General features: G+C 52.2%; 1 protein-coding gene across 1 annotated transcript in view; it reads left to right on the top strand.

Annotated features, from left to right (window-relative positions):
• Nucleotides 1-4,251: 4,251 nt before the first annotated feature.
• The window catches only part of LOC140897872 (uncharacterized), a 41,614-nt gene continuing 30,520 nt past the window's right edge, over nucleotides 4,252-15,345 (top strand). Inside the window, exons 1-5 of the mRNA XM_078848557.1 lie at nucleotides 4,252-4,331; nucleotides 5,171-5,258; nucleotides 5,746-5,872; nucleotides 6,500-6,613; nucleotides 6,902-8,559. Coding sequence (XP_078704683.1) covers nucleotides 5,235-5,258; nucleotides 5,746-5,872; nucleotides 6,500-6,613; nucleotides 6,902-8,559 — 1,923 coding nt within the window. The 5' untranslated portion in view covers nucleotides 4,252-4,331; nucleotides 5,171-5,234. The remainder of the gene's footprint in view (nucleotides 4,332-5,170; nucleotides 5,259-5,745; nucleotides 5,873-6,499; nucleotides 6,614-6,901; nucleotides 8,560-15,345) is intronic.

The following is a 15,345-nucleotide window of genomic DNA, read 5'->3' as shown; positions in this document are numbered from 1 at the left end:
CACTCTGCAGTCTGTCTTTATTTGGTTGCCTCAGCCTAGAAACGAGCTGTACGTGTCCTAACTGGAATAATTCGTAACAGTTGCTGTGAAATATGAAGGGAAGTTGTCGGGATTCCTGTCCCCATCCCCAGCTCAGAGCTCTGCTTGCCGACTCAGCCTGTGGCCGGCAGGCATGTGAGAAATGAGAAGACCCTCCCCTTCTCCCTGTGCTGCGGGGACAAGGAGCTCTCACCGTCTCCCAGCCCCTGGAGCCTCCTGGCCGCTCTGAGCAGGTGCCTGTGGGATTCTGCTACTCTGGCCTTCACTCTTTTCTTTCTTTGCCATGATTAGTGGGACTGTGGCAGGGGCAGCAGGTGCTGAGCGGGGGACTCTTGTTGTTTCAGATGCCGGTGACCTTGGAGGAGGTGGCTGTGTATTTCACCCAGGGGCAGGGGGCTCTGCTGGACCCCGCTCAGCATCTGATGTGTTCTGACCAGTGTTCCCTCAGTTTTTACGTCCAAGTGTGGAATGAATTTGGTTCTACGCACCAGTATGTGACACATCATCTCCATATTGGCGCACAGAACAAAATTCATGGGGTGGGGGTGGGGGTGGGGCCGAGGGATTTGGAGTGTGCGAACTGGCTCAGGACTGGGACAGGGATGAGGTGAAGGGGGTGAGGGCTCTGGATTCAGGTGTGGGCTCTGGGGTGGGGCTGCGGATCTGGAGGTTGATGTGTGAGAGGGGGTTCAGGGCTGGGACAGAGGGATGGGGTGCGGAGGGGTGAGTGCCCTGGCTAGGCATGTGGGGGTTGGGACTGGGGATGAGGGGTTTGGGGTTCAGACTGCAGTGGAGAGAGGACTCCCCCAGCCCTCTCTCACCACAGCAGTTTGGGGCCAGGTCAGAGGCAGCTCTCCCCAGCCACGGCGGCTCCTGTGGTCCTGGGCCGGGCTGAGGGAGGGGTTTCTCTCCCCAGCAGCTCCAGTGGACCTGGGCCAAACCTGGGGAGGGGCTCCTCTCCCTGCCTGCCTCCACTGCCCTCCATAGCCTGCAGTTCAGCTGCGTAGCCTGCCAGGAACACAGTTTCTGACCCCCGACCTCCCGTTAGCAGAGTGATTGCTAGTCCCTGAGTTCCCCCTTTGGGGCCAGGTTGTCTCATTCCCAGATAGTCAAGCATTTACTCTTTCTACATTTTATCCCTTATGGGCCAGAATTAACCAGATGCTAAAAAGGCGGGAGAAGGGACAGTAAAATGTGGAGTTTTCGCTTCTGTGCTATTTCAGGGCAACGGGGTGAGTGCGAGAGAGTCCCTCCTTCCCCTCTCACTGTCATGCTCCTCTCTCCACACAGCAGCCTCTGTCCCAGCCATGGAAAGTTTAACCTGCCTCCGTTCTATCCCTCCATCTCCCACGGTGTCACGTACCACCCTGTCCCTGGCTCTCCATGCTTAGGAGTCACAGCTTTGATGTCTATGATCTTAGTCAGACTCCGGAGGGCTGGAGAAGGAAGTGTCACAGACCTGGAATTGGCAGGGAAATCTCAATGAACTTCAAAGCACAGTTGGACTTTCAGATCTTATAGTCCCGTTTCCATCTATTGGTAAAATTACTTCCCAGCTTTTTCTAGGTTTGGTCCAGATCATTTGTAGATGGGAAGGTTGTTTTCTCTTTCGTTCTCTTTCTTTTATGATGATGCTAAAACTTTTGTAACTAATACAGCCGAATAATGAGGCGAGAAGTGAAGCCGGTTTAGCCACTTGAGAAGAAAATGGGTAAATTTCTTCCCCTGATTTTGAGTCTTAAAGGATTCTCTGAGATTTCCACCAACAGGAAGAAAGGGGTAAACAAAGAAACTTACAATTCATCTGTAGCACAGTGTGTAGCTCACTGATGCCACGGACTTCCCTGACCCCATGACCCAGCAAAGACTTTTCAAGTATAAAGGATCCAAGTACAAGAAGCGGGGAAAGGGGTTCTGACCCCATGTCTACTCAGGGCAGCAAGATCCCTTGAAAGACAACAGGAGCATCATTGAGCTGGGGAAGTGGTCCGAGCTGGAAGGCTTTCCAATGAGCATGGACTGCTGAAAGCTTTTGGGTGAGAGAAATCCTTTTGCTTGTAAGGGTACGTCAACACTCCAAACTTTAGTTGACCTGTATTTGGCTGACTTATAACCACTCCAGTAATGACTGAGGTAGATGATGTCCACACTGTCCTCCTTGGGTCGGTGGGGTGCGTCCTCACCAGGAGCACTTCCACTGACGGAGGAGGGGCAATGTGGGGAACTGAGAGCCCGCTCTGCCAACCAATGAATTCTTTCCTGCTGGTCAGAACTGAGTCTAACCCACCTGTCCCCTGGTTCCTTCCTCCACCATCGGAAAGCAGAACTTGTCCCTGACGCGTTCCCAGCACTTCTGGCACAGTGGGTACTGTTAGAGTAAAGTCGAGTTACTGCAGGTGGGGAGGCACTGGGTCATCACTCGCATCAGAGCCGACTCAGCCGGGGCTGCCTCCTACCTGCACTGGGCAGCTGCAGCTCCCAGCCCCGGCTCCACAGACAAGCCCTTCCTGACCTAGGCAGGGAAGGGGGAAAGAGAAGTGGAGGGCGGGTAGACCCTTGGAGGAAGAGATGGAGTTGGAGCAGGGCCTTGGAGGGAAGAGGTGGGGCAGGGATGGGACCTTGGGGGGAAGAGGCGGGGCAGGGGAGGTTGCAGCACTCCGACTTGAGTGTCCATTTTTAAAATATTCCCAAATTGGCAACCCGAGTCGCTAGCTGAGAGGTTGTGAAAATTTTTAGCAAACATAGAAATACCCTTTTTCACAGCAGCGGATTTACTAACTACCAATAAAGAAACTATGATTTTCATGTTTATAGGAGTAAGGGGATTGTTGGCCCCTTACTGAACCTTAATGGGTTGGCCATTAGTTAGGCCTTCTCCGAACACCAAAAGAAAGGGGAAGGGCCAATGAGAAATGAAGACCCTGAGACTGACAAGGGTGGGGGCGGGAGCGGAGGGGAGGCAATGCTGTAGGTCAGCCTGATTGACAGGGCAGGCAGGCCAATGAGCGAGTCAGCATCCGGAGTTCTCTCCTTTGTGTCAGCTGGGGCTGGCTGGGGGAGAGCAGAGCAGGGGGGGCTAAGGAGAGAGGAGGGCTGGGCTGGGCTGGAGGCAGAGGGAAACTGGAGCAGCCGGGAGCAGTGAGCGAAGGGGACCCTGGGCAAAGGGCCCAGGGCAAGGAGAGGCCCTCAGCCAAGAGGCCTTGCAGGCCAGACTGGGTGGGAGATCATAACCCTGACAGGAAGAGGCTGACGCTAGGAAGAAGGGTCCTACTACCTAGAGCCTGAGGGCGTGTGGCCAACACCAGAGTAAGTGTCCAACCCTGGGCATGCCTGCAGCACAGTCAGGGTCTGGGCAGGAGGCCTGGGACGTGGGAGGGACAGACTGTGAAGTGCCCTGGCATTCCAGAGAGGGTTGTTTGGGGTTCCCCCCGCACAGAGCGGGGTGACATGTTTTCCTTTCATCTTTCCCACTTTTCTCTTTATTTTTATATTACTTGCTGTTTAATAAATTGTATTTGTGCTTAACTCTGTGCAATGATGAAGGAAGCATCCAGAGTGGAGAGAACACCCCACAATGGGGACAGCTGTCCTGAGTGATCACAAGACTGGGGGTCCAGCGCCTCAGGAGCCCTGGGCCCAGCCTTGGGGTTAGGGGTCCAGAGTGGAAGCGGGCGGGCGGGCGGGGGGGGGGGGGGGGACGGGTCCTCGAGGTTATGCAGGCGTCTGGGTAAAGGACTCAGATCCTTTTGCTAGCCAGTATTCCCCCCTCTTGCCTCTGTGCATATTGATTGGTTTCTAGTAAAGTTAATTGGGATTATAGGGGCAAGTGTGAGAGCGGGCACCAGCGAGAGCTGCTGGCTACACTCTGAGGCCACCAAATTTGGTGGTGAGAACCCCTGGGCAAGATGCTCATGATGGTCCCTTGTGCCTTGGAGCCTGTGAGGGTAACAGGAGCCGGGCACAGGGATGCTGATCCTTCGGTGAGTTGATCGCTAGGACCCAGGAGCGGCTGGGGGGCGGCTCTGGAGGGAGCGATCGCGGGGCTCAGGCCCGGCCCAGGAAGTGACTCGCAGCCGCTGCGGGGACTCTGGCTCCCGGCGAGATCCCCGAGCCCCGGCGGCTGGTGCTGGGAGCCCGGATCCCGGAGCCCGGGCTGCAGCCGGGAGAGGGGAACCTCCAGCCGGGCCCTGCCCGCTGCTCCCCGGGAGCCTCTCCCAGGGCAGAGCCCCCAGCCCGGCCAGGGCCCCTTCCCGGCCCGGCCCCTGCCCCGGGGGGCCCCGCTCGGGGGGAAGGTAAGAGAGACCCTCCCATCCCCCCTTGCAGCGGGCCCCCCCCCCGGTCATATCTGGGCTGCTGGGGGAGGAGGATAAAGAGGGGCCGGAGGCGGGTGCAGGGGATGCCGGGGGCAGGCTGGGATGGGGGCAGGGGTGCACGGAAGGGAAGATGGGGCAATGGAGGAGGATCGGGAGACTGTGGGGCTGAGGGGAGCGAGGTCGGGAATGGGGGAAGACGTGAGTGGGGGGCACAGCGAGGGAAAGGGGGGATGTGGGGAGGCGGGCGGAGAGAAGCTCTTCTCAGCTTTGGGAGTGATCAGGGGACTAACCCCTCAGGGTGCAGAAGCTACACGGAAAAAAACCCAACCCCCCTTAACCCCCCCCCCCACGACACACACACCCCGCTCTGAGTGTATTATTGTCAGACACCCCTGTGGTGGTGGGGTCTGTGTGCCCTGAGTGTTGGGGGCTGCCCAGGGCCCTGGTCTGATTTCTCTGTAGGGTTCAGATCTCAGCCACACCAGAGTCAGACCGGAGTCACTGCTGTCTCAGGCAGGGGGGTGCGCGGATGGGCCAATTGGGTTAAGCCTCTTCCTGCCTGTCCCTGGGGGCTGCCGGGGGAGTCCAGGGCAGCTCAATCTTCAGGTGATGCCACCAGAGGTCTGCAGGTATTGTTAAGGCAGAGGGGTTTACACTGCAATGGGGGGAAATCTCCCAAAGTGGCCCTTTTGGTTCCTCTCTTTTCTTTAGCATTTGGCTCAGAGATGCTGTTACTGGGAGGATCTGAAGAGTCTGGGGGGAATCGGGGGGAGACACGGACAGAAGCCCCTTTTGTAACCTCCCTCTCGCCCCGACAGGCTGAGGAATCAGGACCACGTTTCACCAAAGATCGGCCAGTCTTCCAGGAGACAGAGAAGGGAAATGGCTGTGTTGGAGCCAGCTCAGGTAGGGGATTTTCAGGGAGCTGCTGGGCGGGGAAGGGAGGAGAGAGGGTTTGATAAACCTACTGATTTACTAAGTAGGCCCATTGTGGCAAGGAAAGGGGAAGGGGACATTCCCCCATTTCTCAGGCAGGATATAACCACCTCGGCAGGGCTGGGAACATTTTCCAGGCTCCCAGCGCTGGATCCTGAACCCACTTGCCTGGGGCTGCTGTGAAATACGAAGGGAAGCTGTCAGGATTCCTGTCCCTGTCCCCAGCTCAGAGGCGTGTGGGAAATGAGAAGATCCTGGCGTGCTCCGTGTGCTGGGGCAGACAGGGAGCTCTCACCCGCTCCGCCTCCTGAAGCCTCCTGGCTGCTCTGAGCAGGGTGTGGGTGGGATTCTGCTACTCTGGCCCTCCCACAGCTTCATGTTTTTTTTTCCTTTCCCATGAGTAGTTGGATTGTGGCTGGGGCAGCAGGTGCTGAGTGGGGGACTCTTGGTGTTTCAGATGCCGGTGACCTTCGAGGAGGTGGCTATTTATTTCACCCAGGGGCAGGGGGATCTGCTGGACCCCACTCAGAGAGCCCTCTACAAGGACATCATGCAGGAGAACTACGAGATGGTGACCTCGCTGGGTAAGGGATTCCCGTCCCCTCAGTTATTAGAAGCTGTGCGGTCTACGTGTCTTAATGTGGTGAGGTTTTTCCCTGGTCAGTTAGAGCAGAGGCGAATGGGTTCCATAATGCACAGCTGCCATGTGAGAAATACATGCATTTCGGTGCCCTCTCCACTGGGACACGGGAGTCAAAACTCAATGGACAAGCTAAACCATCCCCACCCCTCCAGCTTTCAAAGGGGCATAAATCCGCATTGTTTTTTCTTGTCTCTATTGTTTCTTGGCTGCACATACAATCTCTGTTCATCTCCCTCCTTGGGAATAGCTCCAGGCATGGGGAGAACTCTGGGCTCTGCAGGTTTAGAAAGAGGCAGGCTGAAGTCGAGACCTGTGTGTGAGTCAGCAAGGCCCCCAGAGCGCACAGATCCTGGGAACGCCTAGTGAGGGTGTAGTAATAATTCAACTCACCTCCCCAGACAATGTCCTCTGCATAAGGGGGCTCAGTGACCCTGTTCCCATCCTCTTGGATTCCACCTTCCTCCAGCAGAGCACAGGGACAGGTTCCACTCACGGAACGTCCTTTGTGACAAATCCTCCACCGATGGTCCATGCACCCTGATCTGGACTCATTTCACCTTCTGCACAGGATTTCCCATTCCCAAACCTGAGCTTATCGCCCGGCTGGAACGAGGGGAAGAGCTGTGGGTGTCCGACCTCCAGGATTTCAAGGACAGAAGGCTTCGGAGATGCACCAGCAAAGGTGAGGACTGACAGAGAAACCATCTAGGGAACAAAGGAAAAAGTTGAGAATCCCAAAATATGATATGAGTAACGCCCTCAGTTCTTCTTCATCTCACCGAGAGCAGGGCTATGGTCAGCAGATTTTGCTCACGCCATTCCACCCTTCCCGTCTCTCCTTCCTTGTAAGTGTTTGGGTGGGATGTGGAGGCAGAATCCAATTGCTCAGTCTTTGTGTTGGCTTTTCCCTCAGTGCTATTCCTCTTTCTCCCCAGCACAATGACTCCTCTCTGGATTGTGTCTCTCCCAGCAGGTGCTGAGCGAGGGAGTGAGAAGAAGGAGGGGAATCATCATGAGGCAGTTCCTGGGGAAGTGGAACCACAGGGGACCTTTTTGGGAAGAGCTGAAGGGAATTTTTCCCCTTGCTGGAATCAGGGAGAAGCCTGGAGAAATTGGCACAGGTCAGAGAGGCTTCTGATAAACCAACCCAGGAAGAAAGTGGATGAATCTCTTAACGGTGGGGGTGGAGACAAGAATCCCAGAGAGCAGCAGACAAATCCCAAGGAAGAGACACCCTGGCACTGCCTTGAGTGTGGGAAAGGATTCATTGTGAGATCACAACTTGTTACACATCAGACAGTCCATATGGGAGAGAAACCATTTCAATGCTTGGACAGTGGGGAAAGCTTCAATAAGCGCACAGATCTCAATGACCATGGGAGAAGCCACACTGTAGACAAGCCCATTCAATGCATTGAATGCGGGAAATGTTTCAGTTCAAAGTCAGCACTAAATTCACATGAGAAAAGCCACACAGAAGAGAGACCCCACAAGTGCTTGGACTGTGGGAAAAGTTTCAAGCAGAAATCAGACCTTGTTCGTCATCAGGCAATCCACACAGGAGAGAGACCCCACAAGTGCTTGCACTGTGGAAAAAGTTTCAAGTGGAAATCAGACCTTGTTCATCATCAGGCAATCCACACAGGACAGAGACCCCACAAGTGCTTGGATTGTGGGAAAAGTTTCACAGCGAGGTCAAACCTTCTTAAACATAAAACAATTCACAAAGGAGAAAGATCCCATAAGTGCTTGGACTGTGGGAAAAGTTTCATGCAGAAATCTTACCTTCTTAAACATAAAAGAATTCACAAAGGAGAAAAACCCCACAAGTGCTTGGACTGTGGGAAAAGTTTCACATGGCGGTCAGAGCTTGTTAATCATCAGGCAATCCACACAGGAGAGAGACCCCACAAGTGCTTTGACTGTGGGAAAAGTTTCAAGCAGAGGTCAGTACTTGTAAAACATCGGGCAGTCCACACAGGAGAGAGACCCCACAAGTGCTTTGATTGTGGGAAACGTTTCAAGCAGAGGTCAGACCTTGTTAAACATCAGGCAATCCACACAGGAGAAAGACCCCACAAGTGCTTGGACTGTGGGAAAAGTTTCAGATGGAGGTCAGACCTTGTTAAACATCAGGCAATCCACACAGGAGAAAGACCCCACAAGTGCTTGGACTGTGGGAAAAGTTTCACTTGGAAATCAGCCCTTGGTAATCATCAGAAAATCCATACAGGAGAGAGACCCCATAAATGCTTGGACTGTGGGAAAAGTTTCACAGAGAGGTCAACCCTTGTTAAACATCAGGCAATCCACACAGGAGAAAGATCCCATAAGTGCTTGGACTGTGGGAAAAGTTTCAAGCGGAAGTCACACTTTGTTAATCATCAGGCAATGCACACAAGAGGAAGACCCCATAAGTGCTTGGACTGTGGGAAAAGTTTCACATGGCGGTCACACCTTGTTAATCATCAGGCAATCCACACAGGAGAAAGACCCCACAAGTGCTTGGACTGTGGGAAAAGTTTCACTTGGAAATCAGCCCTTGGTTATCATCAGAAAATCCATACAGGAGAGAGACCCCACAAGTGCTTGGAGTGTGGGAAAAGTTTCATACGGACATCAGACCTCGTTAAACATGGAGGAATCCACAGAAGATGTAAACTTCTGTGACACATGGCAAGAAAAGGTTAAGCAACTTGTATGTAATTGACTCAGATTCAACTTTTAGACAGAGATTTTAAAAGTGTTTCCACCTTCATTAAGCTAGAGTTTGAAATGTAAACATGTTAAAGACTTGGAAGAGGGGTAACTGTCGTGGTCTATATTTAGCTATATCTTTTTAGAGGTTAACAATTTATGCAAAGGGTTCCTGTATTTTGTTAATTCAGAGATTATACCCATCGCCCATGTCACCTGCCCAATTCCAGCTCCCTCTCCTTGAAATCACTGGGGTTAGGGGCTGAAGGATGGAGGGAATGTTTATAGCTGAAATCACCAAAATGTGTTTTGCAAGGTGGCCATATATGTGCTTGTGAGGGTGGGGCGTAAATGACCACACACACAAAGAAGGTGGGGCCAATGAAACACATTTGAGAACCACTGGTCTACACTCTTATGGTCACCACGATTACAAAAGGATAAGTCTTCTCCAAAGTATGTCTTGTGAAGTATCAGTCACCCTTACTTCTGTGCTGCTGCTGGAGGCCTTCAGAGCCGGGCGCATCGCCAGCAGCGACTCTGCCTTTAGAGCTGGGTGGCCATATATGTGCTTGTGAGGGCGGGGGCGGAAATGACGACACACACAAAGAAGGGGGGGGCCAATGAAACACTTTTGAGAACCACTGGTCTACACTCTTATGGTCACCACGATTACAGAAGGATAAATCTTCTCCAAAGTATGTCTTGTGAAGTATGCTAGGAAAAGTCATCGCCTGCTGAATATTATTGTCCTGTTAAAATGTGTCGATCAGCACTCTCCATGGAGCTCTGAGAGTTTGCTGTATGTTTGTTACATGCTGGAAAGCTGGAAAACGCCCACAGACTCACTCTTTAGAGACAATGGTACCTGCAGACCAGCTAGGTGCTAAGTGGCCATTAATTGCTTAGCTGGCCATTCACCAGCTGTGGAGCTGTGAACAAGAGAGTTACAATTCACCAGAAGGATGGCTGGACCCTCACTTTGGCCACAGACTGATTGTTGCCTGCCCCCTGGCTGGAGCTTGAACCTCAAAGAAGAGAATGGTATAAAAGCAGAAGGGAGAATTGCCTCCATTTTCACCTCTCCTCTCCCATCTTTACAGAAGTCAAGGATATGCCTTGAAAGGCCACCGGGGCCTTGGACTGGGGAGGACGCACCAAGGCAGGAAGGAAATCTGTCCTGGGTACTAAGAACTAACTAGTTTTGACCTTTCACATCTTTCTCCCTTGTGATCCCTGAAAACCTACTTGTTCCAGTTAATAAACCGATTTTAGTGTTTTGTCTGGACCTGTGTGTTTTCCTTGAAGTGTTTGGGGGATTTGACTTGAGAGAACAAGGCTTTGGCCTAATCTGATCCCTTTGTGGCGGGGGGATGACCCACTAATTATTGAGTTTGTCCAGCACAGTGAACAGACTGAGCAGTTTAAGATGCAGATTCCCGGGGTGCAAGGCTGGGAGTAGAAAACTGGCTGATGTTGCTGTCTTGTTTAGTAACTTCATGAGTGTCTTGCTAGTCACACTCAGTACAGTGCAGCCAGGAGTGAGTTTGAATGCCAGTGGCTGTGTGTGAGCAGAGCGTGGAGGGGTTTGTTGTTTACACAGCGATGCAGCAGGGTGGATTTGATTTAAATCACTAGTCTGGAAGACTCGATTTAATCATGGTATTCTACAGAAAAGTACATTCTTGGTTTTTATAATCTTAATAGATCATAGAATCCTAGAATATCAGGGTTGGAAGGGACCTCAGGAGGTCATCTAGTCCAACCCCCTGCTCAAAGCAGAACCGATCCCCAATTAAATCGTCCCAGCCAGGGCTTTGTCAAGCCTGACCTTAAAAACTCCTAAGGAAGGAGATTCCACCACCTCCCTAGGTAACGCAGTCCAGTGTTTCACCACCCTCCTAGTGAAAAAGTTTTTCCTAATATCCAACCTAAACCTCCCCCACTGCAACTTGAGACCATTACTCCTTGTTCTGTCATCCACTCCCACCGAGAATAGTCTAGATCCATCCTCTTTGGAACCACCTTTCAGGTAGTTGAAAGCAGCTATCAAATCTCCCCTCATTCTTCTCTTCTGTAGACTAAATAATCCCAGATCCCTCAGCCTCTCCTCATAAGTCATGTGTTCCAGTCCCCTAATCATTTTTGTTGCCCTCCGCTGGATTCTCTGCAATATTTCCACATCCTTCTTGCAGTGTGGGGCCCAAAACTGGACACAGTACTCCAGATGAGGCCTCACCAATGTCGAATAGAGGGGAACGATCACGTCCCTCGATCTGCTGCCAATGCCCCTACTTATACATCCCAAAATGCCATTGGCCTTCTTGGCAACAAGGGCACACTGCTGACTCATATCCAGCTTCTCATCCACTGTCACCCCCAGATCCTTTTCCGCAGAACTGCTGCCTAGTCATTCGGTCCCTACTCTGTAGCAGTGCATTGGATTCTTCCATCCTAAGTGCAGGACCCTGCACTTATCCTTGTTGAACCTCATCAGATTTCTTTTGGCCCAATCCTCTAATTTGTCTAGGTCCCTCTGTGTCCTATCCCTTCCTGCCACCGTATTTACCACTCCTCCTAGTTTAGTATCATCCGCAAATTTGCTGAGAATGCAATCCACACCATCCTCCAGATCATTTATGAAGATATTGAACAAAACCGGCCCCAGGACCGATCCTTGGGGCACTCCACTTGATAACCGGCTGCCAACTAGACATGGAGCCATTGATCACTCCCCGTTGAGCCTGACAATCTAGCCAATTTTCTACCCACCTTATAGTGCATTCGTCCAGCCCATACTTCTTTAACTTGCAGACAAGAATACTCTGGGAGACCATGTCAAAAGCTTTACTAAAGCCAAGGAACACTACGTCCACTGCTTTCCCTTCATCCACAGAACCAGTTATCTCGTCATAGGAAAGTTGTAGGAAAGGTGCGTGGCAGCCTCCTGTTCATAATTATTAGGGGAAATTAAGCTAGTTAGCATATGTGACTCCATTTTGGGTTTCCTCTCGGCCATTAACTAGAAGCGAGCACACCACGTACCAAGGAAGGAAGGAAGGATCCTTCAGGGTGGACAGCTGGACAGTTTCAAGAGAAGGGAAACAAAGGAGACAGGAACCAGCCGACATGCCTGAAATAGCTGCTAATTTAGCGTTTTTGCAGGGGGAAGGTGGCTGCAGGGGATTGGTGATAGATAAGGAGAAGGCCTGTTTTTTGGGTTAGGCCCCCCGAGGCACACAGGCAGGATGTTTTGCCAACAGTATAGAATCTTTGTGTAACCTGCAATCGGGGTCCCGCTCTGCTTAACGGAGCGGTGCCACGCTCGAGCGTAAGAAACCTACAAACTCTGAGACACTCTGCAGTCTGTCTTTATTTGGTTGCCTCAGCCTAGAAACAAACTGTACATGTCCTAACTGGAATAATTCGTAACAGTTTGGGACTCTAGGCTTGCCCTCGTAAGCGAAGCCGCACTCCTTCCCTCAGACAACTCCAGCCGGCACCAGGTGAGTTCACCTTCAAGAACTCGGAGGAACGGGCGTGTGGGCCGTCGCTTAGGCGATAAGGTGGCACCTGAGGCGTTCTTTTGGTAGCCCTAGAATGGGCTCTGGGCAGAGTGTGAGCAGGGGAACCCCTTTGGCTGAGATTCTCGGGAATTGGAAAAATATTTCTGGCACCCCTGGGTTAGGTGAAAGGAGAGCTGTAATTTTGTATAAAGTCGAGTGGCCAGCGCTGACTATTCAGACGCCCTTTGGATGGCCACCCGACGGAACTTTTGCACAGGATGAATTAACCTGCCTTAGACAACAGCTGGAGGACAAGCATCCAGCTGAAATGGATTATTGGTATGTATGGGATAATTGGGCATACGCCTGAGATAAGGGGCGCCCCTCAACTTTGGGCTCTGGTACCAGATCTAAGGTTTGCATGCCGCTTGCAGGTTCCGCTCCGCCCTATGCTGCTTTCCCTCCTCCGTCTCTTCCCGCTACTCCTCCTCCTGTTGCCCCTCTATAGCCGCCTGTAACCCTACCCCCTGTTGCGCTTCAAGTGCCCGATACAACAACCCGTTGCGACGAGCAATGACCGTGTCACTATGGTCACGTCCACCGCCCTTTTGGGCCTGGGGACCTGGTCACCTGGCAGTCACAGATGCCGAGGTTCGCGATGATCCGGAAAGAGTCCTACAGACTATCCGTTCAGTCCTTACGGCATTTAACCCTAACTGGGCAGACGTCCAGGCTATTTTGCAAACCCTATTTACCCCTGACGAGAAGTATTCTATTCTAGACGCCAATCGGCGTTGGGCGGGGGACGCTGAGAATCGCACCCCTTGGCCCGAAGCCGATCCAGGTTGGGATCCTAATGACCTCAATGGCCGGGCCAGCCTCTCAGCTGCCCGGGAAGGGCTCCTGGAGAGCATCCGTAGGGCGGGTAGTAAGACGGCAAATTGGTCAAAAATTAGAGAGTGCCAGCAAGACCTAAACGAGCATCCGTCTGCATGTTTGGCCAGCTTGTTTAAGCAGGTTAGAATGTATGGGGGAGGGGTGGAGCCAGAAGCCGAGGTTAGCCGCATGATGATGGTCTCTTACTTTGTCGATCAAGCGGCGCCGGACATAAAGAAGTATTTAACTAAACATGTTCCCGATTGGCCAGGGAAAGCCCTAAGCGAAGTAGTTCGCCTGGTCACTTTTGTGTTTAATGGTAGGGACGAGGAGAAAGCTAAGGAAAAACGTAAGCAAAAGAAGGAGGAAGTAAGTATGTTGGCAGCCGCATTGCAGGTTCTCTTGGGGAATCAGCACTGGCAGGGACACGGGAATATAAGGGGGAGGGGACGCGGACGTGGGACAGGACGGGGAGGAGGCTGTGGTGGGACAAGGAACGGGAACTGTTATTATTGTAAGCAACCGGGGCACTGGAAGAAGGAATACCCCCTGCTTCCACGAGGGGCTCCTTGGCAGGATCAGCCGGTGACCGGTTCCTCCTTTCCCCCTAACGCTTCCCAGGACTTCGATAATCCCCAGTGACGAGAGGCAGAGATTTTGGGAGCCGTGGGAGAGTTGGAATGGAATCTTGGATTGCAGTCGCATATTTCCTTGTAAATTGTGGAACGGTTTGTACCCTTTTTGGTGGATACCGGAGCCACCCTTTCCACTTGAACTTTTGTTCCGGGCTCTCTTTCTAATACCAAGGTTTGGGTGCAGGATATTGAGGGCGACCCGTGCCCAGGTCCCCTATCCTGCCCCGTCCGTCTGGAGCTGGGTTCCTTAAAGTTGTCACAGAGATTTGTTGTTATGCCAGAAGGCCCCGCTAACCTTGGGTGAGACATGCTTAGCAAGCTGGGAGCCCACATATATTATGCCCACGAGGGGCTTCACATGTCCGTCCCGGACTCGGCGGTTGCTTCTCTTATGGCCTCACTAACCCCGATTCCCGATCTCCCCACAGAATTCTCCAGCGTCCCACCCAATTTGTGGAGCGTGAGTTCCACCGACGTGGGCCTCCTTCAATCAGCCACTCCAGTCAGTCTGCAGGTAAGGGATGGGCCGCCTCCCTCCGTAAAACAATATCCCTTGCCGAAGGAGACGGAGGAAGGTATTTCCCTTCTTATCTCTAGCTACTTAACCCAGGAGGTCTTGGTTCCATGCAGTTCTCCTTGCCCTGGGCAACACAGCATGGGGAGGAGGTGACCAGCCCTCAGTGGAGAAAGAAGTGGTTAGGGACTATTTAGAAAAGCTGGACGTGCACAAGTCCATGGGGCCGGATGCGTTGCATCCGAGAGCGCTAAAGCAGTTGGCGGCTGTGATTGCAGAGGCATTGGCCATTATCTTTGAAAACTCGTGGCAAACGGGGGAAGTCCCGGACGACTGGAAAAAGGCTAATGTAGTGCCAATCTTTAAAAAAGGGAAGAAGGAGGATCCTGGGAACTACAGGCCAGTCAGCCTCACCTCAGTCCCCAGAAAAATCATGGAGCAAGTCCTCAAGGAATCAATCCTGAAGCACTTAGACAAGAGAAAAGTGATCAGGAACAGTCAGCATGGATTCACCAAGGGAAGGTCATGCCTGACTAATCTAATCGCCTTCTATGATGAGATTACTGGTTCTGTGGATGAAGGGAAAGCAGTAGATGTATTGTTTCTTGACTTTAGCAAAGCTTTTGACACGGTCTCCCACAGTATTCTTGTCAGCAAGTTAAAGAAGTATGGGCTGGATGAATGCACTATAAGGTGGGGAGAAAGTTGGCTAGATTGTCGGGCTCAATGGGTAGTGATCAATGGCTCCATGTCTAGTTGGCAGCCAGTATCAAGAGGAGTGCCCCAAGGGTCAGTCCTGGGGCCGGTTTTGTTCAATATCTTCATAAATGATCTGGAGGATGGTGTGGAATTCACTCTCAGCAAATTTGCGGATGATACTAAACTAGGAGGAGTGGTAAATACGGTGGCAGGTAGAGATAGGATACAGAGGGACCTAGACAAATTGGAGGATTGGGCCAAAAGGAATCTGATGAGGTTCAACAAGGATAAGTGCAGGGTCCTGCACTTAGGATGGAAGAATCCAATGCACCACTACAGACTAGGGACCGAATGACTAGGCAGCAGTTCTGCAGAAAAGGACCTAGGGGTGACAGTGGACGAGAAGCTGGATATGAGTCAGCAGTGTGCCCTTGTTGCCAAGAAGGTCAATGGCATTTTGGGATGTCTAAGTAGGGGCATAGCCAGC

This window comes from Lepidochelys kempii, chromosome 14, assembly GCF_965140285.1.
Source record: "Lepidochelys kempii isolate rLepKem1 chromosome 14, rLepKem1.hap1, whole genome shotgun sequence".
In the NCBI taxonomy this organism is placed as follows: Eukaryota; Metazoa; Chordata; order Testudines; family Cheloniidae; genus Lepidochelys; species Lepidochelys kempii.
This window is presented reverse-complemented; position numbering and strand designations above follow the sequence as displayed.